At 38.9% G+C, this 25,000-nt stretch overlaps 2 protein-coding genes and 1 long non-coding RNA gene across 5 annotated transcripts in view; 2 read left to right on the top strand and 1 right to left on the bottom strand.

The window, feature by feature from the left end:
* The window catches only part of LOC135098430 (uncharacterized), a 20,196-nt gene extending 15,765 nt beyond the window's left edge, over positions 1-4,431 (top strand). Inside the window, exons 4-5 of the long non-coding RNA XR_010266986.1 lie at positions 3,788-3,913; positions 4,053-4,431. This is a non-coding gene — a long non-coding RNA (uncharacterized LOC135098430). The remainder of the gene's footprint in view (positions 1-3,787; positions 3,914-4,052) is intronic.
* A 737-nt stretch (positions 4,432-5,168) lies between these two features.
* LOC135098419 (uncharacterized) overlaps positions 5,169-25,000 on the top strand; it is a 32,038-nt gene continuing 12,206 nt past the window's right edge. Inside the window, exons 1-4 of one of the 2 annotated variants that reach the window (XR_010266979.1) lie at positions 5,169-5,832; positions 6,004-6,091; positions 15,917-16,140; positions 16,307-16,474. Coding sequence is in view for 1 of the 2 variants with exons in the window: in XM_064000770.1 (XP_063856840.1) it covers positions 16,468-16,474 (7 nt within the window). In the remaining variant the exon portion in view is untranslated. Of the gene's footprint in view, positions 6,092-15,916; positions 16,141-16,306; positions 16,475-25,000 lie in introns of both variants that reach the window. The other variant, XM_064000770.1, reaches the window with a different exon arrangement.
* Positions 11,371-25,000, bottom strand: part of LOC135098408 (uncharacterized) — a 16,452-nt gene continuing 2,822 nt past the window's right edge. Inside the window, exons 2-10 of one of the 2 annotated variants that reach the window (XM_064000755.1) lie at positions 23,046-23,333; positions 21,150-21,281; positions 20,742-20,880; positions 20,471-20,602; positions 19,400-19,531; positions 18,956-19,093; positions 14,682-14,810; positions 14,251-14,493; positions 11,371-13,944 (exon numbers count right to left, since the gene is read on the bottom strand). In XM_064000755.1, the coding sequence (XP_063856825.1) occupies positions 13,751-13,944; positions 14,251-14,493; positions 14,682-14,810; positions 18,956-19,093; positions 19,400-19,531; positions 20,471-20,602; positions 20,742-20,880; positions 21,150-21,281 (1,239 nt within the window). In that variant the 5' untranslated portion in view covers positions 23,046-23,333 and the 3' untranslated portion in view covers positions 11,371-13,750. The remainder of the gene's footprint in view (positions 13,945-14,250; positions 14,494-14,681; positions 14,811-18,955; positions 19,094-19,399; positions 19,532-20,470; positions 20,603-20,741; positions 20,881-21,149; positions 21,282-23,045; positions 23,334-25,000) is intronic. The other variant, XM_064000751.1, reaches the window with a different exon arrangement.

The following is a 25,000-nucleotide window of genomic DNA, read 5'->3' as shown; positions in this document are numbered from 1 at the left end:
TAAGAAAGTAAGGGAAGCTGCAAGAAGCCATTAGGCCTACACGCGGCAGTCCCTGTAGGAAACGTTCCTACCTATTTCGACTATATTCCTTCAAAAAATTATTTAACCTTCTTTTAAAGCTCCCTAATGACTCGGCACTGAGTACTGAATCTATTGTATTCATTTCCCACTTTATTTGAGAATAAATTTTGCTTGTCACCCTTGTTATATCCTCGCAGTGATGGTTGTGCAGGGTCGTAGGCAATTCACATCGGCGTCGCGTTTATATATCTATATCTATATATCTATCTATCTATCTATATATATATATATATATATATATATATATATATATATATATATATATATATATATATATATATATATATATATATATATATATATATATATATATATATATATATATATATATGTGTGTGTGTGTGTGTGTGTGTGTGTGTGTGTGTGTGTGTATATATATATATATATATATATATATATATATATATATATATATATATATATATATATATATATATATATATATATATATATATATATATATATATATATATATATATATATATATATATATATATATATATATACATATATATATATATATATATATATATATATATATATATATATATATATATATATATATATATATATGTGTGTGTGTGTGTGTGTGTGTGTGTGTGTGTGTGTGTGTGTGTGTGTGTGTATATATATATATATATATATATATATATATATTTATATATATATATATATATATATATATATATATATATATATATATATATATATATATATATATATATATATATATATATATATATATATATATAAATATATAAATATATATATATATATATATATATATATATATATATATATATATACGGTTTCTATCCTTCTCTCTGTAACTTCATCTCAAGTTTCCTTTCTGACCGTTCTATTGCTGCTGTGGTAGACGGTCACTGTTCTCCTAAATCTATTAACAGTGGTGTTCCTCAGGGTTCTGTCCTGTCACCCACTCTCTTCTTATTATTCATTAATGATCTTCTAAAACAAACTTCTTGTCCTATCCACTCCTATGCTGATGATACCACCCTGCACTTTTCCTCGTCTTTTCATAGACGTCCAACCCTTCAGGAGGTAAACATATCACGCAGGGAAGCCACAGAACGCCTGACTTCTGATCTTTCTAAAATTTCTGATTGGGGCAGAGCAAACTTGGTATTGTTCAATGCCTCAAAAACTCAATTCCTCCATCTATCAACTCGACACAATCTTCCAGACAACTATCCCCTCTTCTTCAATGACACTCAACTATCCCCCTCTTCTACACTGAACATCCTCGGTCTGTCCTTTACTTATAATCTGAACTGGAAACCACATCTCATCTCTAGCTAAAACAGCTTCCATGAAGTTAGGTGTTCTGAGACGTCTCCGCCAGTTTTTCTCACCCCCGCAGCTGCTAACTCTGTACAAGGGCCTTATCCGTCCATGTATGGAGTATGCTTCACATGTCTGGGGGTTCCACTCATACTGCTGTTCTAGACAGGGTGGAATCAAAAGCTTTTCGTCTCATCAACTCCTCTCCTCTAACTGACTGTCTTCAGCCTCTCTCTCACCGCCGCAATGTTGCATCTCTAGCTGTCTTCTACCGCTATTTTCATGCTAACTGCTCTTCTGATCTTGCTAACTGCATGCCTCCCCTCCTTCCGCGGCCTCGCTGCACAAGACTTTCTTCTTTCTCTCACTCCTATTCTGTCCACCTCTCTAACGCAAGAGTTAACCAGTATTCTCAATCATTCATCCCTTTCTCTGGTAAACTCTGGAACTCCTTGCCTGCTTCTGTATTTCCACCTTCCTATGACTTGAATTCCTTCAAGAGGGAGGTTTCAAGACACTTATCCACCAATTTTTGACCACTGCTTTGACCCTTTTAGGGACTGGCATTTCAGTGGGCATTTTTTTTATTAGATTTTTGTTGCCCTTGGCCAGTATCCTTCCTACATAAAAAAAAAAATATATATATATATATATATATATATATATATATATATATATATATATATATATATATATATATATATATATATATATATATATATATATATATATATATATATATATATATATATATATATATATATATATATATATATATATATATATATATATATATATACATATATATATATATATATATATATATATATATATATATATATATATATATATATATATATATATATATATATATATATATATATATATATATATGATGTATCGATTTTGTTTATCTAGTAAGCAAGGATTCAACGCTACCTCATTATTCCCGGCGCCTCCGGTAAGCAAAGGTTTGTTAATGTTTAATGAGGAGAGATCACGGCCGCACGACCGTTACAAGCTACATGGTGCCAGATCATGCGACGCCGATGTGAATTGTCTACGACCCTACACAACCATCATTGCGGGGATATAACAAGGGTGACAAGCAAAATTAATTATCAAATAAAGTGGGGAGATGAATACAATAGATTCAGCACTCAGTGCCGAGTCATTAGGGAGCTTTAAAAGAAGGTTTATGTAATTTTATGAAGGATAATAGTGGAGATAAGTAGGAACGTTTTCCTACAGGAACTGCCGCGTGTAGGCCTAATGGCTTCTTGCAGCTTCCCTTACTTTCTTACGTTCATTTGTTCTCATGCAGGGTCTTTGTCTTACTCCAGAAACAAAGGCAACCAGCGAGTAAACATTCCTGAGGTGTCTCACCTTCCCTCAGTTTCGTGACTCTTTCCCACTCCCTGTCTCTCCTCCCCTAGTTCCAGGCCCACTTCCTCACTCCCTGGCCCCCATGCCTTGATCCCAGGCCCCTTTTTCAAGTCTTTGCCTCCCTTTCCCCTATCCCTGCCCTCCTCTCCCAGTCCCTCTCTTCTCCCGGTCCGGCCCCCTTCCCTTGTCCTGCTCCCCATCCTCCAACAACCAGTTTTTTTTTTCTTTTTTTTTTCTTTTTTTTTTTAATAATTCACTTCCTCAGGTGCGTGTGTGAGTACCCTGCAGGATGTGCTACGAAATTAATAGCTTTGTACAAATTGTATCAATAAATGTGAGGTTAGAGCGAATTTTGTGTGTGTGTGTGTGTGTGTGTGTGTGTGCAGCTAAAACCATTGTTTATTTTTTTGTTTATCATCTTCAAAAGCGTCACGAATACAGCTACATTCGTGATGAACACACCTCTGATTGCAGTTAATCAAGATAAGTGGACGCATCGGGGCCGGGTGGGGAAGAAAAGACAGTAGGTGAATGGAGGAGAGAGAGAGAGAGAGAGAGAGAGAGAGAGAGAGAGAGAGAGAGAGAGAGAGAGAGAGAAACACAAGCACAAAAATCACAGTGCAGCAATACGTGTGATTTGCTGCCTAGGAGACAAAAAGGAAATTTTCTCTCTCTCTCTCTCTCTCTCTCTCTCTCTCTCTCTCTCTCTCTCTCTCTCTCTCTCTCTCTCTCTCTCTCTCTCTCTCTCTCTCTCTCTCATGCTGTATCAGTTATTCCTTTTTCTTTTCTTTTTTTCACTTCTGTTGTAATAATCTCTTCTTATATCAGATTTTTTTTTCTATCCTCCATTAGTAATTACGATTTTTTTTTTTTACTTTCTCCTCTTATACCAGTTTTTTTTATTTCGCTCTCACACAGCAACTTTTTTTTCTTTTTCTTTTTTTTTTCTTTTTTGTCTGACTTTTTTTCATCTCATCATTTTCTTTTTGTTCATGTGCTGATTTATTCATTGTTCTAGTTGGTTGCCGTGTCCCAGGAGAAGAACTCACCTCTTCGTCCCTCCTTTGACGTGGTCCTTAGAAAGGTGTTTGAGGGTGGCCTGATGCGTTGTTGGTTCGTGGAGGCTTTGAGGCTGGCCAGGCGGGTATGTAGCTGAGGACAGGGATGTATGTTTCTAGTTCTTTTCCTTCCTTCTCCTCTTCTTCCAAGAAGCTAGCTATGATATCCCAGGATGAACAAAGAAAACAACAAACAAAAATCATTCATTTATCTTTCGTTTACAGGATAAGGAAGGGGAGAACGGCGAAGAGGAAGAGATGGGAGAGAAAGAGGAGGAGGAGGGTGGGGTACCTTTCAGTCTAAATCACTTGCAAGGAGTGTTCCTCATCCTGGCGCTGGTCTTGCTGGCGGCCTGTCTGGCCTTCCTGACAGAACTGTCGTGTGGCAAGAGGAACGGGAGGAATTGGTAGTCAGTACTCAGTAGTCACCAAGTATACATCAACACAGCCACCATTCTAAGGTCATTTTTCCTTCGTACGCACAATAAAATCCCCGGAAGCTCAAAAGTAAGGTGTTTTGACTATGTGTGGAAGAGTAGAAACGGTGAAATAAATAGTGAAGTATAATTTTGAAAAGTGGAGTAGCAATAAATTTTCATTTAATTTTCAGAGGCAGAAAAAGTTGGTGCTCGTCTCTTGATTGTATGAACCAACATCTGAACTGATATATATATATATATATATATATATATATATATATATATATATATATATATATATATATATATATATATATATATATATATATATATATATATATTGCATACAAAATACTTATTAATATGTATAAATAATCAATTTTTTTTTTTTATCTATCTTCGAAGAACAATGTCGCGCATTTTTGTTAGTGGTAAACTTCATATCATTGACAATAAGACCAACGTAGGAAAGCTAAAGGGAGGACTTTTAATTAATTTTAACTGGGACCTCGGAGTATAAGTCATTCCTTTACATCTGTCGCATTGCATCTCATTCATCCATCTGCAAAAGCTATATTTGAACTATTATAATCAAGTTTTTCCAGTTGATATATCCATATTTTAAACCAAATCACGCCAGATTTGCAAAGGCATTACAAAACTAAAAGTCCAACCGTTTGGCGAGGATCAAGAGTTGGTTAGAGGAGAGTGGTAGACCTGTGGCCTGGGTGGGGAGGGGGCCGTAATGCTCTCCCGCAAGCTGTTGCTGCCGCTGATTGGCACTACTTCGAGTGGATCTAGCTGTGTGTGTGTGTGTGTGTGTGTGTGTGTGTGTGTGTGTAATGAGGGCAGTTTTCACCAATGCACGAAAAAAAAAAAAAATGTAAAAAAAAATCCAAGATCTGTATCTTAGTACTTCCGGTAATTTTATTTATTTTTTTTTTTCTTACAGTTAATAAAAAGTCCTATTTTTCGAACTTGTACCACGATCCTTTCCTCTCGAGGGCTACGAGTGTGAATGAGTACGTTCGTGTGTTGGCTGGGTATCAATCCTGGTTATGGCGCAGGCGTTAACTGGTAGCCTAGTCACGTGGCGTCACGATCTATGACGTGAGGTTACCTTCTGCCCAATAGAACGTGAACATCGCCTCCTAGCCAATAAAGAATCTACACGTGTATCACCGTGTGGAGGAAGGAACAGGTAACCAGTCTTATTATAGCTGCTGCGGGCTTGGCGTGTCTGTGTGCAGGTAGCGAGATTAATTATTGTGATCTTATTGTAGTTTCATTGGAAAGATGAAGTGTCCTGTGAGCTTCTACGTGTTCAAGGTAAAGGAGCTGCGTACCTAGACGCAGACGGATGAAAGGACCAGTCTGAAACGTTTCTGCGCCTCATCCCGACTGCTTTCAAAAAAGTCTAGTTGAAGTTACGCGTGTTCCAGTGTTCCAGTGACAGATTAACAAGAATTCTATATTGCAAACAGAAAAAAAAACCGCTTGAAAATCTGATTAATGATATGTAGCCTTTGAAAAGAAAAGAAAAAAAAAGAGCAAGGTGTTTCAGAATACAGGTCACGGCTTCACGGGTAAGGAGCACGCAAGGTGTTCGTGATGGCCGCACGCTCCATCTGTCTTTGCTCGTCTGCCACAAACGGATCACACACTGCAAGCGAACAGTGCCCTGTCTTCACGCAGCAGATAAACTGAACTGAAGGACGAAACTCGAATACAAATGTAATTTTTTTTTTTTTTTTCAGATTCATCGAATGAGGAAAGGGAGGCATGGGAGATGTAGCCTTGGAGAAGCGACAGGCCAGTATACAGCGCCCGCCCTTAACTCAGAAGGTAACACTTATAGGGACGAAACTCGATTCCAAATATGATTTCTGCTCAAGTTTATCCATTGACACAAGGAGGAAAGAGAGAGATGTAGGATCAGAGAAGCTACAGATGTCACGTTTGTGACACCAACTATTTTTTTTTAAAGGCTGCATAGGAGTTTTCAAGTGGTCCGCGCATGAGCTGATTGTCAGATGCTGCTATATGAGTAGTATTAGTTTCATTGTATTAGCACCATGCAGAATTGTTTATATATATATATATATATATATATATATATATATATATATATATATATATATATATATATATATATATATATATATATATATATATATATATATATATATATATATATATATATATATATATATATATATATATATTGCACCTCGTAGACACAAGTGCTGGTGCTTCAGTGCTGCTGCTTCACTGCTGCAACTCTGGGGACTTCCCATACGCTGCATTTACCTGACCCCAGGGTTGCCAATTTTGGTACTAACGTACCATATTTGGTACTTTTTAACTCAAAAGTACGTTTGGTACGTTTCATTAAATTTGGTACTAAACTGTTTCCGTAGGATTGTTCGAATATCATATTAGAAAAAAAAATTCCCAACTGACTGTTCTATTTTTTTTTTTCTTTTTTTTACATAAAGCAGGCCTATATCTCGTTCATCAGCCTACTCTGGTAACATCAGGTGGAAGTAATAGATATGGTTGACTTAGTTTACAGCAGATGGAAAGTAGATTAGGCGAGATATTGACTGTTCCATATTACCACCCTGTTCCATATTACCACCCTTTCCCCTACACGTTCATACGTGAAGCCACGTGCAGCTTGGAGATACTATTTATTTATTTATTATTTTTTTCTTTGCCACGCTCAAATGAAGCGATTACTGATTCGTAATTAAAGAGATAATTAGCGCGTGTATTGCTCACATGTAGTTTACAGTGGAATTTTTCACCTAATTTGGTTGGGGACATTCTTGGCTTCATTATGGGGTGGAGCTCTTAATTGTAGTTAAACCACGGGCTGGGATCAAATCGTCAATAATTAGCTCTTCTATCTAAAATGAGCCGAAAGTGGACTCCACAGAAAACACAAGAGGGGACGAGGATTTACAGCTTTAGTCAAGGTAAGAAAATAATTTGTTTCGTATTATACGTTATATATATATATATATATATATATATATATATATATATATATATATATATATATATATATATATATATATATATATATATATATATATATATATATATATCCTAGTGTATTTTACATTTGGTACGTTTTGTTCAGATTTGGTACGTTTTGATGCTCCGATTTGGTACTATCCGCAAAATCAGGTTGGCAACCCTGCCTGACCCAGTGGTCAGATAAATGCAGCGAGTGGGAAGTGCCCAGAGTTGCAGCTTGTACTGGGAAGGAAATATGCAGTGTGTTTGTTTCCCTGTGGTTTACATGAAGAAGCCTTTTAGTGTGTATATTATTTTCATATTTTACACTCCCAAATGGAGTTGTGTGCCAGTTATAGGTGGATTTAATTTAAAGAGTACCCATCGCCATCACACTGAGTCTCTGTTGACAGTAGTTGCTCTGCTTTTAAAGGTTAATAGCTAATTATCCTTTAGAAAAAAAAAATGCATTCAAGAGTTTATTCGAGAGGTAAATTATATAGCTTCTCTCTAGAAGAGTTCTCTCTAGAAGAGTTCTCTCTTTCTTAGAGTTTGCTTCATTCCTTTTTGTTGCGGCATCCACCCCTTTACACCAACGCTCTGTCTACAGCCCACAGCCAACTAACCACTAGAAACGCACTCACCTGGGTAGGCACCAACTCACATGGAGAAGTGGTATGGTGAATGAAGGTGTTTCTATAACTTGAAAATCATGCTTCTTGATCAAACTGAATCCTCTGTAAGTGTTAATCTAGGCCAGGACTCTCTCTCTCTCTCTCTCTCTCTCTCTCTCTCTCTCTCTCTCTCTCTCTCTCTCTCTCTCTCTCTCTCTCTCTCTCTTTTCACACACACACACACACACACACACACACACACACATACATACACATGTTCACACTGCACATACTTTGAGTAGTGCTAGGATAGTCAAACTATACTCAAAAAAAAAACTATACTCACTCAAAAAAATTTTAAAATCATGGCGACTCCTACACCAGCCTCGGAGTCCCCATCTGGGGAGGGGACCATAAATGTCCCCAGGTCGGACTGCCTTTCTGTCGACGACCCTAAGTATCTTGACACCCCCCTCAATTTTTTCTTCATTAACTTCTGCAACATTCGCGGTCTAAGATCTAATTTTCAATCTGTAGAACACCACCTCTCCTCTTCTAAACCTCATCTTCTTTTCCTCACTGAAACTCAGGTGTCTCAGGCAATTGACAGTAGCCCCTTTTCTGTTCCCTCCTACTTTCTCTATCCTCATTTTCGATCCAAAGCTGGATGCTGCGTTTATGTGCGCAATGACTTAACCTGCTCTCGTGCCCACGCTCTTGAATCTTCCGAGTTTTCCACCATCTGGCTACGACTACAGAGTCATTCTCATACTAAATTTATCTGTGCTGTATACCTCTCTCTTAACTCCTCTGACTATAAGAAATTCTTTGACTACTTAACTGCCAAAGTGGAGCACATTCTGACCCTCTTCCCTTTTGCAGAGATCTCCATTCTTGGAGACTTCAATGTTCACCACCAGCTTTGGCTTTCCTCTCCCTTCACTGACCATCCTGGTGAACTAGCCTACAACTTTGCTATCATCCATGACCTAGAGCAATTGGTGCAACACCCTACTCGTATTCCTGACCGTCTTGGAGATGCGCCCAACATTCTTGACCTTTTCCTGACCTCTAATCCTTCTGCTTATGCTGTCACCCTTTCTTCTCCGTTGGGCTCCTCCGATCACAGTCTCATATCTTTATCTTGTCCTATCACTCCAATCCCTCCTCAGGATCCCCCTAAGCGAAGGTGCCTCTGGCGTTTTGCCTCTGCTAGTTGGGGGGACCTGAGGAGGTATTTTGCTGATTTTCCTTGGAATGACTACTGCTTCCGTGTCAGAGACCCGTCTTTGTGTGCTGAGCGCATAACAGAGGTGATAGTGTCTGACATGGAGGCGTACATTCCTCACTCTTTTTCTCGTCCTAAACCTTCTAAACCTTGGTTTAACACAGCTTGTTCTCGTGCTATACATGATAGAGAGGTGGCCCACAAAAGGTACTTAAGCCTTCCTTCACCAGAATCTCATGCACTTTATATTTCTGCCCGGAAATATGCCAAGTCTGTTTTCTGTCAAAACCTTTCAAAATCTAACTCCCCTCGTGATTTCTGGCATCTAGCCAAAAATATCTCCAATAACTTTGCTTCTTCTTCTTTCCCTCCTCTACTTCAACCAGATGGCACCACTGCTATCACATCTATTTCTAAAGCTGAACTCGTTGCTCTAACCTTTGCTAAAAACTCTACCTTGGACGATTCTGGGCTTGTTCCTCCCTCTCCTCCACCCTCTGACTACTTCATGCCACGTATTAAAATTCTTCGTAATGATGTTTTCCATGCCCTCGCTGGCCTAAACCCTCGGAAGGCTTATGGACCTGATGGGGTCCCTCCTATTGTTCTCCGAAACTGTGCCTCCGTGCTTGCACCTTGCCTAGTCAAACTCTTTCAGCTCTGTCTGTCAACATCTACCTTTCCTTCTTGCTGGAAGTTTGCCTACATTCAACCTGTTCCTAAAAAGGGTGACCGCTCTAATCCCTCAAACTACCGTCCTATTGCTTTAATTTCCTGCTTATCTAAAGTTTTTGAATCTATCCTCAACAGGAAGATTCTTAAACATCTATCACTTCACAACCTTCTATCTGATCGCCAGTATGGGTTCCATCAAGGCCGCTCTACTGGTGATCTTCTGGCTTTCCTTACTGAGTCTTGGCCATCCTCTTTTAGAGACTTTGGTGAAACTTTTGCTGTTGCCTTGGACATATCAAAAGCCTTTGATAGAGTCTGGCACAAAGCTTTGATTACAAAACTACCCTCCTATGGTTTCTATCCTTCTCTCTGTAACTTCAGCTCAAGTTTCCTTTCTGACCGTTCTATTGCTGCTGTGGTAGACGGTCACTGTTCTTCTCCTAAATCTATTAACAGTGGTGTTCCTCAGGGTTCTGTCCTGTCACCCACTCTCTTCTTATTATTCATTAATGATCTTCTAAACCAAACTTCTTGTCCTATCCACTCCTATGCTGATGATACCACCCTGCACTTTTCCACGTCTTTTCATAGACGTCCAACCCTTCAGGAGGTAAACATATCACGCAGGGAAGCCACAGAACGCCTGACTTCTGATCTTTCTAAAATTTCTGATTGGGGCAGGGCAAACTTGGTATTGTTCAATGCCTCAAAAACTCAGTTCCTCCATCTATCAACTCGACACAACCTTCCAGACAACTATCCCCTCTTCTTCAATGACACTCAACTGTCCCCCTCTTCTACACTGAACATCCTCGGTCTGTCCTTTACTTATAATCTGAACTGGAAACCTCACATCTCATCTCTAGCTAAAACAGCTTCTATGAAGTTAGGTGTTCTGAGACGTCTCCGCCAGTTTTTCTCACCCCCCCAGCTGCTAACTTTGTACAAGGGCCTTATCCGTCCATGTGTGGAGTATGCTTCACATGTCTGGGGGGGTTCCACTCATACTGCTCTTCTAGACAGGATGGAATCAAAAGCTTTTCGTCTCATCAACTCCTCTCCTCTAACTGACTGTCTTCAGCCCCTCTCTCACCGCCGCAATGTTGCATATCTAGCTGTCTTCTACCGCTATTTTCATGCCAACTGCTCTTCTGATCTTGCTAACTGCATGCCTCCCCTCCTTCCGCGGCCTCGCTGCACAAGACTTTCTTCTTTCTCTCACCCCTATTCTGTCCACCTCTCTAACGCAAGAGTTAACCAGTATTCTCAATCATTCATCCCTTTCTCTGGTAAACTCCAGAACTCCTTGCCTGCTTCTGTATTTCCACCTTCGTATGACTTGAATTCCTTCAAGAGGGAGGTTTCAAGACACTTATCCACCAATTTTTGACCACTGCTTTGACCCTTTTAAGGGACTGGCATTTCAGTAGGCATTTTTTTTATTAGATTTTTGTTGCCCTTGGCCAGTATCCTTCCTACATAAAAAAAAAAAAAAAACACACACACACACTAGAGGAAAGGATAGAGGAGAAAGTAGGATAAGGAAGAGGAATTTGAATGAAGGTTAACTAATGAAATGGCTCTTTAATGTTCGTCTTTTATTTTATGCTGTATGTGGGTGAAGTGAGTGTTGGTATCTGCTCAACACCAATGCTCTCATCCTGCTGTTTGGTGACACGTTTGCTACCTCCACCCTCACTTCTCTTTTCTTTTCTATGAGCAAGAAAAAATCAAACACGCTGATTAATGTGCCATCTAGTCATTATCCTTCACTACACATATCTAATACCTATTAACCCTAGAAATATGGATGGTTTCTTGGAACATTTCAAATAAGTCCATTTTTAACTTGAAATATTATGAAACTAGACACCATGAATTTTACCAAACACAGCACACACACAGCTCACTCATTTTAAGTCCCGGCTGAGTAAACACTAACTCCCACGCGCCATGATACGGCAGGAAGTTGAGTCTTGCCACACACCCCCACACCTTGTAAATTAAAATTGGAAATATGTTGAAATGTAAATGGTTTAACAATCAGATGAAACTGTAAATGATGTGGTATTTGTGCAACAAACAGACAAAAGGAATTAGAGCAATGGGGGGCCAAGTTGTCTTCCTCTGAGTCAGGTGGTGAGGGAGTGGAAGATGTGGTCCATGCTACTTCATTTTCTTTTTTTTTTTTTGTTCTTTTCTTATAAATCAATACTTTCCAAAGGCACAGGAAGTGGAGCTCACTTAATTTTCTGCTTGCAAAAAAAAAAAAAAAAAATGAATATTGAAAGAGTTCTCAGAAGGCTACTTTAGTCCTGAAAATATCTTGATGCTCCTCTTTTAAAATGATAATAAGAGGAAAGAAAGGTAGAAACAGGTTGGGAGTTTCAGAGTTAAACAGTGAATGGGGTTGAAGAGTAAAGGTATTAACTAACTCTTGCATTAATAAGGTGGACAGAATAATGGTGAAGATAAGTAATTTGTTGATGGTCCTGACAGATCTCACATTGCTTAAAATGGAATGACTGTGACTGATTGTGCTGTACTTTGTATATTTTCAAGCCATGCAAATATATCTTGAAAAAACTTGGCTATTCTTAGTATAAAGAGCTGATAAAACCAAGTTGATAGCATTCTCCTGCCCTCTCAACATCCTCTTGGAGCAAAATGAATGCAGTTAACTAAGTCAAGTGATGTTTTATAAATAGCATCAGATTTTAGAAGAAAAAGAAAAAGAAAACTTGCAGCTAGGTAACATTCTTGTTCTGTTAGCACTTCCATATTTAAGTGATCTCATTACTTTGTTCATGTGCATGATCTGAAAGACATATTGATAAATCTAAGAAATCAAGAAAGAATATTGATGTGATGGAGTGCTTTCAGTGAACAAAATAGTGTTATGGAAAGAAATCTTTCGCTACCATGAAAGAGAACAGTTCATACTCAGTGCATTCTTCATGTAAAAATATTTAGATGGAAAATCTAAAGCCTGGAAACCAGGAGTCATATAGATTATAAGTTTTTGCAGCATAGCACTGTAGTTGTGCATGAACACTGATTGTATAGACATGATTCTGACTGAGAAAGATGTTATACATCAGATATGGGCAAAGTAGCTTGAGAGATTGCTTAATATGGAAGAGAATAAAGAGCATCAGATTGTTGCATTAGAAATAGAGCAAGGAATGAATGTGTCAAGGAGTTAAGTGGGTTCTTAATCATGAAGGAGGATGTGCTAAAGGCAGTAAGGGGATGAACATTGGAAAAGGTTGTAAGTTTGGACAAATAGTGGATGAAAGTTTGGAATGTGACACTGACTTGCTGAATAGTTGGAATCTCTTCCCAAAATGGAGGTCATTGTTTTTTATTGTTGTGATCAGTCATTGTTAACATTCAAAACACTGAAAAATAAATAATGTTTGCATGGATATAGGAGAGAGAGAGAGAGAGAGAGAGAGAGAGAGAGAGAGAGAGAGAGAGAGAGAGAGAGAGAGAGAGAGAGAGAGAGAGAGTAGGTTAATTTTGTCCTTTTAGACAACATAACTATCTAAGACACTGTAATATAAAAACAAGTGTTGAAAACACTTTATGGGAAAAATTGTCCGACAGTGAAAGCATTCACTGAAAAAAGTTGATGTGGTAATCTTAGTCACCTTATGGCTTTTCTAGGATCAATACTTTCTATTTCTCCCAGGAAAGCAACATGTCTCAATGTCCCTGCAATTTATAGGCTATTTGAATATGCCTACCCTTCACCCACTTCCTCCCTCAAGTGAATTTGCTCCCCAGAATGAATTTGCAAGTAACACAAGTGATGTGCACACAGTAATATACCCTGGAAAAAAGAAGTTAGGATACATAAATATCAAGGTTATTTTCCTTCTTGACAATATTTGGTGTAAATTTGCCGTTACCACTGTAGATGAAATTTTGACCAAGCTCCTCAAAACCTGCTGAAGTTCATCAGTTCATTGTAGCCTCACATGAAACCATTGAGCTTGACAAGTCCAGGCATCCAGTGAGTTTGACTTCCCAGTAAGGTGCCATGAGAGGGGGGGAAATTTTTGCCACAAAACCACAATTGGGAAAGAAAGACAGGAAGTTTTTTGTTCCCTCCACACCACCTTGCCAGGGCAGGAAGGAGACACCAGTAGGAGCTGTGGGAGCAAGAAGTACTACAGTTGATGAAAGTCTTTTTGGTAGGTCAGATTGCATGAGCCTGAGTAATTTTTGGAAGCATCTGTAATTTTAATAATAATAATAATTTTAAAGTGCTAAACACACAACATCACACACTCATACACACACAAAACTGAATATGTTTACATTAGCAGTTGACATTTACTTTTACAAATTTCTTTAGCATTCATGAAGATAGCTTTTTACTTAGTAGATTCCAGTGGCTGAAGTTAATGTTTTGATCAGCAGTGCCCACCTCTGCAAAAAACTCAGTCCACACTCACAGGATCCATTGTTCCAGAGGAGTTGTCCATTCTTGTCATTAATTGGTATATAGAAATTTCCCAGCAGGTCATGCTCTCCTCCCTCTGTCTTCATCAATTCAAACTCAGCTTCATTCTTTGGTGTAAACATCTTGGCTTGAATTTCCCAACAGAAGGCCCTTAGGGCATCCCAGGACATAGGGCCAAGTTTTGTAAACAGTGCCCAGCGCCCTCCAACAGCTGTGAATCCTCCACTGGCATAGTCTGCAATGGGAGATTAAGGGAGGGTTCAAGGTGGGCATTTTAGCCACTGTAGATATAAAGAGCTAAGGGTGCTGAGATTACTGGAACTTAGTATAGTTTTCACAACACGTACAAATAAATTGAGCTTTGACAATTCAACTTTTTAATGTGGATGATGACCACAAGTCATGTGTGTGTTCCTTACTCACCATACTGGCACCTGGTGTCGTCGTCTGCAGGCAAGAACTTTTCTGCACACTGGCACACGCCAACACATGTGCTGTTATTCACGCCAACTACACACTCTATGGTGGAGGTGCAGGCTTCTCCAAGACTCACTGGTGGTGTTGGTGGTGGTAGAAGGTAGGAAGAAGGGAGGGAGGATAGTTACGGAATTAATAATGATGATAGTGGTAATAATTATATTAATTGTGATGGCAGTGGTGCTGGTAGTAGTAATATTAGTAGTAGTGATAATAATAATAATAATAATAATAATAATAATAATAATAATAATAATAATAATAATAATAATAATAGTAATTGTTTTTTATACGAATAGGAGATGAGCTGAAAACAAAAAAAATTGATTATATATATAGAAAAGCCTTTTACATTTCCATTTGACAAAGTGTACAGCATAATAGTGTACTAGTTTTTGTTGCATCTCAGTTCCTAAGTATGTACTTCATAATGACTCCTCAGTATTGTATAATGACACTTGCATGCAAAAATATCCAACTTTTACATAAAGATAATGTTAACTATTCATGACTCTTGGTGTCTCTTGTGTCGCTTGTCTGATTTTGTCAACATATATAATGTTTATGTCAGAACTATGTTTTATCTGCTGAAGGATGAAACATGTGTTGGTGCTCCCAGTTGTGATGTTGAATACTCAGTAGTTCATTGAAGATTTATTGACTTAGTAGATGGCTAAGACACTGGGAGTAGCACATCCATTATATGTTTAATCATATTTACAGCACACAAAGTAGGATCTCACAGATGGCTAAGACACTGGGAGTAGCACACTCATTATATGTTTAATCATATGTACAGCACACAAAGTAGGATCTCACTTCTAACATCTAGTCTAATGGATTCACATCTAACTCCACTATGGACTTTTAAGTCATAATTTTTCCATATGATTATGCATTCACAATTTTACATATATGTAATTTGCATCCAACAGTGTTTTCTGACATCTGTTATTAATTAGATGTATGACCTACTGTACACGTGAAGACAGAGAGCCACATCGTAGTCGTACAGTATTTACTATTTGAGTAAGTACATAGTCCAAACTTTATAAATCTCTCTCTCTCTCTCTCTCTCTCTCTCTCTCTCTCTCTCTCTCTCTCTCTCTCTCTCTCTCTCTCTCTCTCTCTCTCTCTCTCTCTCTCTCTCTCTCTCTCTCTCTCTCTCTCTCACACATCAGGCTGCGACTGAAGGGCAAGTCCAGCTGCATCATTAAGCCCAATGGACTGTGTGTGCTGGACCACAAGAGCAGTTCTTGCTCCCACCTGTCACAAGTCAAGAATGACTTCTCCAGACCAATCTTGAATCGCTAGATAGAGGTGGACTTCATGCCCAAGCTGAACAAGTTCATGAAGGACCGCAACACACCCATCACCAGGCTGCCACACATCAGATACAAGCAGTGTGAGTGTTGCCTCCCCTTCCTGTCTTCACTTATAGTGCTGCACCTCTGTCTTCATGCTCCTTTGTTTTATGACCACTAGTCTGTTATTGCTGTACAAAAATTCTTCATCTTTCAGTTTTTTTTTCCAAAGCCAGAGGTAATATTTTTCATGTTTATATTTTGCAGTGAATGTGTTTGAGCTCTTCACAAGAGTGCAACAGCTGGGAGCTTTGAGGGTGTAGGGGAGAAGTTATAGAAGCAGCTGTATGAAGAGGTTAGTGGCAGTGCTTCCTCCTCCCACCCTCCACAAAGTGCTCAATCTTATGCCAGTATGATGAAGTGTCACTATGAGAGGTATGTATATCACTTTAAATGTTCTCCTCCTGCTTTCTTGTGAATGGTCACACAAACTGCACTCTTTGCTGCACTAGTCTGTGAAACACTGAAAGGAAAGAGGCATCATGAGGTCTGCACATGAGACTTTCCATGCATATTGTGCTATGTGAAGTGTTACTTTACCATCAACCACTTAGGTTTATCATTTTTCTGCTTCTGTTACCATGGTTGAGTTGAACTTGGGGCTCTTGCTCACATCATCCTCTCTTTCTTAATACTATTTATACTCCACATTCCACACAGCCAGCCCAGGCAAAGTCAGTGTTCCTCAGGGTTCTGTCCTGTCACCCACTCTCTTCTTATTATTCATCAATGACCTTCTAAACCAAATTTTTTGTCCTATCCACTCCTACGCTGATGATACCACCCTGCACTTTTCTACATCTTTTCATAGACATCCAACCCTTCAAGAAGTAGACATTTCACGCAGGGAAGCCACAGAACACCTGACTTCTGATCTTTCTAAAATTTCTGATTGGGGCAGAGCAAACTTGGTATTGTTCATTGTCTCAAAAACTCTATTCCTCCATCTATCAACTCAACACAACCTTCCAGCAACTATCCCCTCTTCTTCAGTGACACTCAGCTGTACCCCTCTTCTACACTGAACATCCTCGGTCTGTCCTTTACTTATATCTGAACTGGAAACTTTACATCTCATCTTTAGCTAAAACAGCTTCTATGAAGTTAGGCATTCTGAGACCTCTCTGCCAGTTTTTCTCATCCCCCTAGCTGCCAACTCTGTACAAGGGCCTTATCCATCCATGTATGGAGTATGCTTCACATGTCTTGGGGGGTTACACTCATACCACTCTTCTAGACAGGTTGGAATGAAAAGCTTTTTGTCTCATCAACTCCTCTCCTCTAACTGACTGTCTTCACCCTCTCTCTCATCGTCGCAATGTTGCATATCTAGCTGTCTTCTACCGCTATTTTCATGCTAACTGCTCTTCTGATTTTGCTAACTGCATGCCTCCCCTCCTCCTGCAGCCTCGCTGCACAAGACTTTTTTCTTTCTCTCACCCCTATTCTGTCCACCTCTCTAATGCAAGAGTTAACTAATCATTCATCCCTTTCTCTGGTAAACTCTGGAACTCCCTGCCTGCTTCTGTATTTCCACCTTCCTATGACATGAATTCTTTCAAGAGGGAAGTTTCAAGACACTTATCCTTTAATTTTTTTACTACCACTTTGGACCCTTTTCTGGGACTGGCATCTCAGTGTGCTTTATTTTATTTATTTTTTTTTTTATTGGATTTTTGTTGCCCTTGACCAGTGTCCCTCCTACATAAAAAAAAAAAAAAAGTGCTGTTCACCAAGTGGTATCACACCATGCTTCTATGTACTGTGTTGTTTCTCTCTGAGCGTGGGCACAACAAAGCATTGTACCACAACTTGCAGTAAGTGTTGGTTACTTTTTTCCTAATATTTATATATATCTTCTAGAATGATTTGTAATACCTTTAGATTTCTGGTATTTATAACAGTGTATCCACCATTGGAAGTACATACATACAAATTTATCATCTGATTATTTGGTTAGTAGTTTGCCTCCTTTGTAAAAAATTAATTGCACTGTTCTTTTAATCATGTTTTTGTCAAAATCATGCAAAAAATATATATTTGGTTAGGCTGCAAATTCTTATGGGTGTTTTGGGAGTTTGTGTATCTGGCATTTGTCAGCTATTCTGGATTTGACAGCAGTATTGTATCAGTAACAGATGCAACAGACAACCACTTTACTTTCCTTCTGACTTCCCACACACATGCTGAAGTCAATGAAGTAAGAGTAATACATACAAGTAAAGTTAATTTCCTAAATGTTACAAGTATGTAGACATCAACACACACACACACACACACACACACACACACACACACACACATAGAAAAAAAGATATACAGAAACTGGAAAGGATACAGAGGATACTGACAAAGATGGTACCAAAATGGAAAGACTTCAGCTATGAAGAAAGACTTGAAGAGATTGTATTACCAACACTACAAGGGAGAAGAGAAAGAGGAGACCTTATAACAATGTACAAATTAGTAAACAATATAGAAAAAATAGACAGAAATGACTTGGTACCACAAATGGAGGAGGGAGAGAGACAGACAAGGGGGAATAGGAAGAAAATAAAGAAGAGTGGATGTTCAAGCAACATAAAGAAATACAGCTTCTGTATAGAATTATTGAAACCTGGAATGATTTGAAGGAAGAATGGATTATGGCAAACAGTGTACACATGTTCAAAGAGAAACTGGATAAATATGGTCATGGAGACAGGACAAGATGAGCTTTGGCTCGTGCCCTGTACAGTACAACTAGGTAAATACACACACACACACACACACACACACACACACACACACACACACACACACACACACACACACACACACACACACACACACACACACACACACACACACACGTACAAGCCCTGCAGGAGTCTCCCTCATCAATGGCTCCAGGGGTACAGACACACATGCCTTCTGTGACATTGAGGCAGACATTATATTGTGTCAAGGTGCACTGGGTGTCTACAGCACAGGCCTCCCCCTTTGCTGCTGCAGCTGGGGAAGAGAAGGTTTTAAAAGGTATGAGACAGTGGGGAACGTCTGCACCACAAGATTCTGCTAACTCATTAGGAAACATAAGTGATGTCTTATATTAGTTATGATATTAAATGTGCTCAGATTTAGATTCCTAGATTTAGATTTAAATTAGATTGCAAATTAACAAAACTTGACAGGAGGTAGGTTGTTCTTTAAGGACATGACACACCCATTGCACCAAATAGCTGGCTTGATGGATATGAAACAGGTTGTTGCTTTCATCATCATGAGGAGAAAGTGCATGAAATGAGGTTGTTCACTCACTGTACAAGCAGGTGTTGTTGTTGAAGTCAGGAGTGAGGCCATAGATGCACTGGCAGGTACCCTCAGAGCAAACAGTGTTGTTGACTGTTTCTTGACACTGCTCATTACTACTGCAGGACGCTCCAAGGTTAACTGTTGGATGGTGGCAGTAGGATTACTCATTCATAAGAACATATGAAAACAAGGGAAGCTGCAAGAAGCCATCATGCCTACACATGGCAGTTCCTATATGAAATATAACTACATATTTCTGCCTATCATCCTTATCCATTAATCTGTCTAATCTTCTTTTAAGTTTCCCTAATGATTCAGCAGTAACAGTTAGAGGCTGTCTTATGATAATGTGTTGGAACTTTTGTGAGACACTCCAGAGAAAGTCACAAGACAATCAAGAGTTCTTGGGAGACACAACAGTATTGTCTCTGCATTCTTTGTTGATTGGTTCTTGATTTTCTCATAGTCAAGTAATTGTCTCAGTTACCTAACACCAGTTTTGATATGTTTTAAATAATTTTGTTCTTTATGGGATGGGGACAAAGTGACTTCCAAAATTGAGGAGACCAGATTTTCATGAGACACTTGAGACATTCCAGAGGCACTGTCATGTGACTTTCTCAGAATAAATTGTTTTGGTGTGAACAAGAACCACACAGTTTCTCATGACTGTAGCCAAGTTCACAGAATAAGTTGGACTTTTCTGAGATAGTAGTGAGACAGACAAGACACAGTGTCATATGAAGTTTGCCCTGCTCCATGAAACTTTAGGATGGTCATGCTCTAGTCCTTATATGTCTTTGCAACTCCTCTTTCCTATCCTTACTTTGCATCTTCCTGTTGTGATATAATTTACTGTATCTCTCTCTCTCTCTCTCTCTCTCTCTCTCTCTCTCTCTCTCTCTCTCTCTCTCTCTCTCTCTCTCTCTCTCTCTCTCTCTCTCTCTCTCTCTCTCTCTCTCTCTCCAATGTTATTACATGTTGTACTGTCTCTGATATACCTTCCTGGCCTACTTGCCTTCACCACTGTCTCTGTCCCACCTTCTCTCATACCCACCCTCATGCTCCACCACTCACAGATTGTACAGCTCCCTCCATTGTCAGGAAAGGCTGGCAGCACACAATTACAGTTGCCACCCACACAGGCAGCATGTGATATTCCAGCACAAAGAGAGTCATCTCTGCAAGCCTCACCTAGCTGCCTGTAGGCTTTAGAGAAAAACATTGGATTTACAAGTTGTCAAGAAAGGGAGGGAGAGGTTAGCAAAAATTCCCTTGGAGAGTTGAATGGATTAAGGGAAGGAAGCTATTATGGGAAGTGGAGGAATAGGGATGAACATCAGCTTACCAGAATAGAGTCGCATCTCAGCATCACCAATGGTTTGAGTGACAGAAGAGTAGGTGGTGCAGTGGCTGGAGGTGGTGAGGGTGTAGTCGAGGCAGTCCATGGTGGTACAGATGGCACTGCACTCTATGCTTGTTTGTACCTGAGGAGATGTTAGACTGTCAGGGTGAAAGTTTAGGAGAAGAAGTATTGGTGAGTACAGATGGCACTGTAGTCTATATTCATCTGTACTTGAGGAGATGTTTGCCATAAAACCACAGCCTGCTTACACAAGTAGAGAGCAAGGCAGATGAAGAATGCTTATTTCATTAAAAAGCTAATACTCATCTGAATCTCATCATTACTTCTGTAATGATGAAAACAGTAAGAATGACAATGCTTAAATAAAGAGAAGAGTAAGAAGAAGCTTACCTTTTTGGACACCAACTGTATTCCTCCTTCCACCTGTGTCATGTCCTGTTTGGTGAACTTTCTGCTGGGAATGGTATTCACTGCTCCTGCCACCATCACCATCACACTCATCACCAACACCACCAGAACCATCTGAAACATTGAAGTGCATGTCAGTATATATATATATATATATATATATATATATATATATATATATATATATATATATATATATATATATATATATATATATATATATATATATATATATATATATATATATATATATATATATATATATATATATATATATATATATTCTACAACCCATTACTTTATGACTGTCTTTTGGTCATATGTAAAGTCTTACTGAAACTTTCTTGGCAATTGGGCATCCTTGCATCCCCTGTTATGCCATTCCTTCACCAAAATACTGACTGTCTTTTCACTGGTATCAGTTATAGTAGGGTACACAACAACGCAAAGTCATTATAATGTATAACTGCAATAACGCACTGAAAATTTGATAAGTATTTAATTGGAATAATGATCCTAAAACTGGCATAATGAACTTGTCACACATGCAAACACTGGAATTTTAATAAATATTTAATTGGAATAACAAACCAAAACTGGCAAGATGAACTTTCCATTTGTGTGAGCACTGAAATTTTAATGAAGATTCAATCAGAATAACAAACTAAAACTTGCAAGACTAATTTGCCAGCTATGCGAACTGCTGCTCACCTATCCGGCGCCTGTCCCTTCCTTCCTTTTTTCTCCCTTCTCTCATCTTGTCTCAAACTTCCCTCCCTGTCATCTCCTCTCCCTATTATCTGTCAGAGATAAGAGACTAGGGAGTGATACCTCACTGTCTCTCTCTCTCTCCCTCATTCATTATATGCTATTTTCAGTTCATCCTTTCTCACTCTTTCTCACTCGTATATGTAATTCCATTTTCATTCTCAACCAGTCTCATTCTATTTAGCAATCCTTAGGAATATTCTTACTTTCAGAGAGAGAGAGAGAGAGAGAGAGAGAGAGAGAGAGAGAGAGAGAGAGAGAGAGAGAGAGAGAGAGAGAGAGAGAGAGAGAGAGAGAGAGAGAAGTGAAATAGTTATCTGGAAAAGGCCAAAAGGAGAAAGAATAGGGAGAGAGAGAGAGAGAGAGAGAGAGAGAGAGAGAGAGAGAGAGAGAGAGAGAGAGAGAGAGAGAGAGAGAGAGAGAGAGAGAGAGAGAGAGAGCTCTGACTTATGGGGTTTACTGAAAGTATATACACATGACACCAACAGTAGGTAAATGTAACCTATACTTGTCAAAGCAGTGCGAAACTCAGGCTGATAATGCACGAAACCTGGGATGGCAAGAATTTGGGACTAGGCATGAAACTTGGAAGGGCACTGTATATATTTGCTGTGTTATCTCAAATGCAGAAGTGCAAATGTGCTTATTTTGATGGATGTATTTTTTTTATTGTGGAATTTCTATATTATTTTCTGGTTCCCTGGAGCCAATTAATTTTTTCCATAAGTTCTTCAATCACCATAATGCACCATAATGAATGCTACAATGGAATTAATGACGTTTGTTGTTGCATACCCTACTGTATAAAGCCTCTTTATTTGTTTCATCATTCTTATGCAGCTGCATTACTCAAACTATGTCATCATAGCTTGCATATTTCCCATTGCACACCAACACAGTAGAATGCTAAGTCTGAAACAAACACAGCCATTTTTATGAGTCAAAACAAGGAGTGGTCTGTGAAATACCCACTCCTGATCCTGATTTTTATATTGTCAAGCAACAGATTCATTTACTCTATCTGGCTGAAACATGCAAAGGACTAACCCAAGTCCCAGTATAAACATGTTCTCCCAGCCCACATTTCAGGCTGTAAAAGAGAGACCTTACCAATTTGTGGAATATGACACACGTTGATGTGAGTTACAGTCCTGTGGCACAGGCTGCTTCAGTGATAAGCAGTCCCATGCAGTAGGTACACCCTTCAGATTTGTGGCTCTTCCTGAGTTGCATTTGGCAAACTGCTGCCACTTGCAATGCCTTAAAGTTCATTAAGTGTGAAGTTTGTTTGATAGGCATGAAAGGTTTCTTGTATCCAATATTCATTATATTAAGATTCTTTATATTGAGAGATTGCTGGATATGGTACTTGCTACTTTCTTCATCACTGCATGACTTCTGGAATATGAAATTATAGGTACACACACAAGCATACACTGCATAGTGTAGTGGTTAGTATATTTACATTACTATCAAGGAGGCCAAGGTTTGAGTTCCAGGAGCAGCGAGCCAGATAGACAAGACTCTTAATGTAACCCAAGAGGTTATGACTTTGCTGACACACCACACATCACACTGGTGTGTGGTGTTAGTGATCTCAGTCCTACCCAAAGATCAGTCACTGTGAGCTCTGAGCTCTTTCTGTAGGGAAATGGCTGGCTTTGTCTCAACACCAGCAGATGATCATGGGCAAATAGACACACACACACACACACACACACACACACACACACACACACACACACACACACACACACACACACACACACACACACACACACACACACACACACACACACACACACACACACACACACACACACACACACAGCATTCTGCTTAGAAAGGAAGCTAGCTTGTTTCTATCATGGATAATATATATACAATTAGTACTCTAACTGCAAGTAGTAAAAATAATGGAAAATCAAGACAGGATACAAAAGACTGTGGTAAGGTGTTTCTCACCCAATCAATAACTTGGAGCATTACTTATTGGTGTATATGTAATGTACATTTATAATATGTACACTATACTGTTGAGCCCCACTTAGTACAGATTGACTGACTCAGAAATCTATGGTTGTTTGAATGGATAAAATGTTCAGCTATCTACACAGTGTGACTTATGATGGTTTAACTGGCAGTAATGCTTACTTATGATGGATTTACTTGGATGTAACCAGTTTATCTGAACCCAAACTCAGCTTATCAGAATATAGGCCCAGTTCATTGGAACATAAGTCTGTTTCAGTGAAATGTAATTGGATTGGAATGTTAATATTTTTTTTTTTAATACAAGTTATGGTAGGAGAGGCTTTGCTCAGCACAAAAACTTAATATGCACAGCAGACTCAAGAACCCATGTAACAGTAGTAATAGGCAAGGGAGCATCTCAATAACCCATATAACAGTAGTGATAGGCAAGGGAGCATCTCAATAACCCATATAACAGTAGTGATAGGCAAGGGAGCATCTCAATAACCCATATAACAGTAGTGATAGGCAAGGGAGCATCTCAATAACCCATATAACAGTAGTGATAGGCAAGGGAGTATCTCAATAACCCATATAACAGTAGTGATAGGCAAGGGAGCATCTCAATAACCCATATAACAGTAGTGATAGGCAAGGGAGCATCTCAATAACCCATATAACAGTAGTGATAGGCAAAGGAGCATCTCAATAACCCATATAACAGTAGTGACAAGCAAGGGAGCAGCTCAAGAACCCATGGAACAGTAGTAATGGGTGAGGGTCGACATAAAAGTTGTGGTAGATATGAAAATATAGAATGACATTAAACACAAAAGATTTGTAATCAAAGTGGCTCTAATACATTGACCATGGCTGAGGGTCTTGTTAGATACTCCTGGACTAACAGCCTACATGAACTGCTGGGATGTTTTGGAATATGTGGCAGGACTACTTTTTTATACAATAGAGGCTTTGGCTAAGGCAACAAAAAGGCCCATTGAGGTGCCAGTTCTCATGAAGAACAGCTAAATGAATTATCCAAAGTTGGAGGATAAGTGTCTCGAAACCTCATTCTTGAAAGAGTTCAAATC

Source organism: Scylla paramamosain, chromosome 4 (assembly GCF_035594125.1).
Source record: "Scylla paramamosain isolate STU-SP2022 chromosome 4, ASM3559412v1, whole genome shotgun sequence".
Taxonomy (NCBI): Eukaryota; Metazoa; Arthropoda; class Malacostraca; order Decapoda; family Portunidae; genus Scylla; species Scylla paramamosain.
Note: the sequence above shows the minus strand (reverse complement) of the source record. Positions and strands in the feature narration are given on the sequence as shown.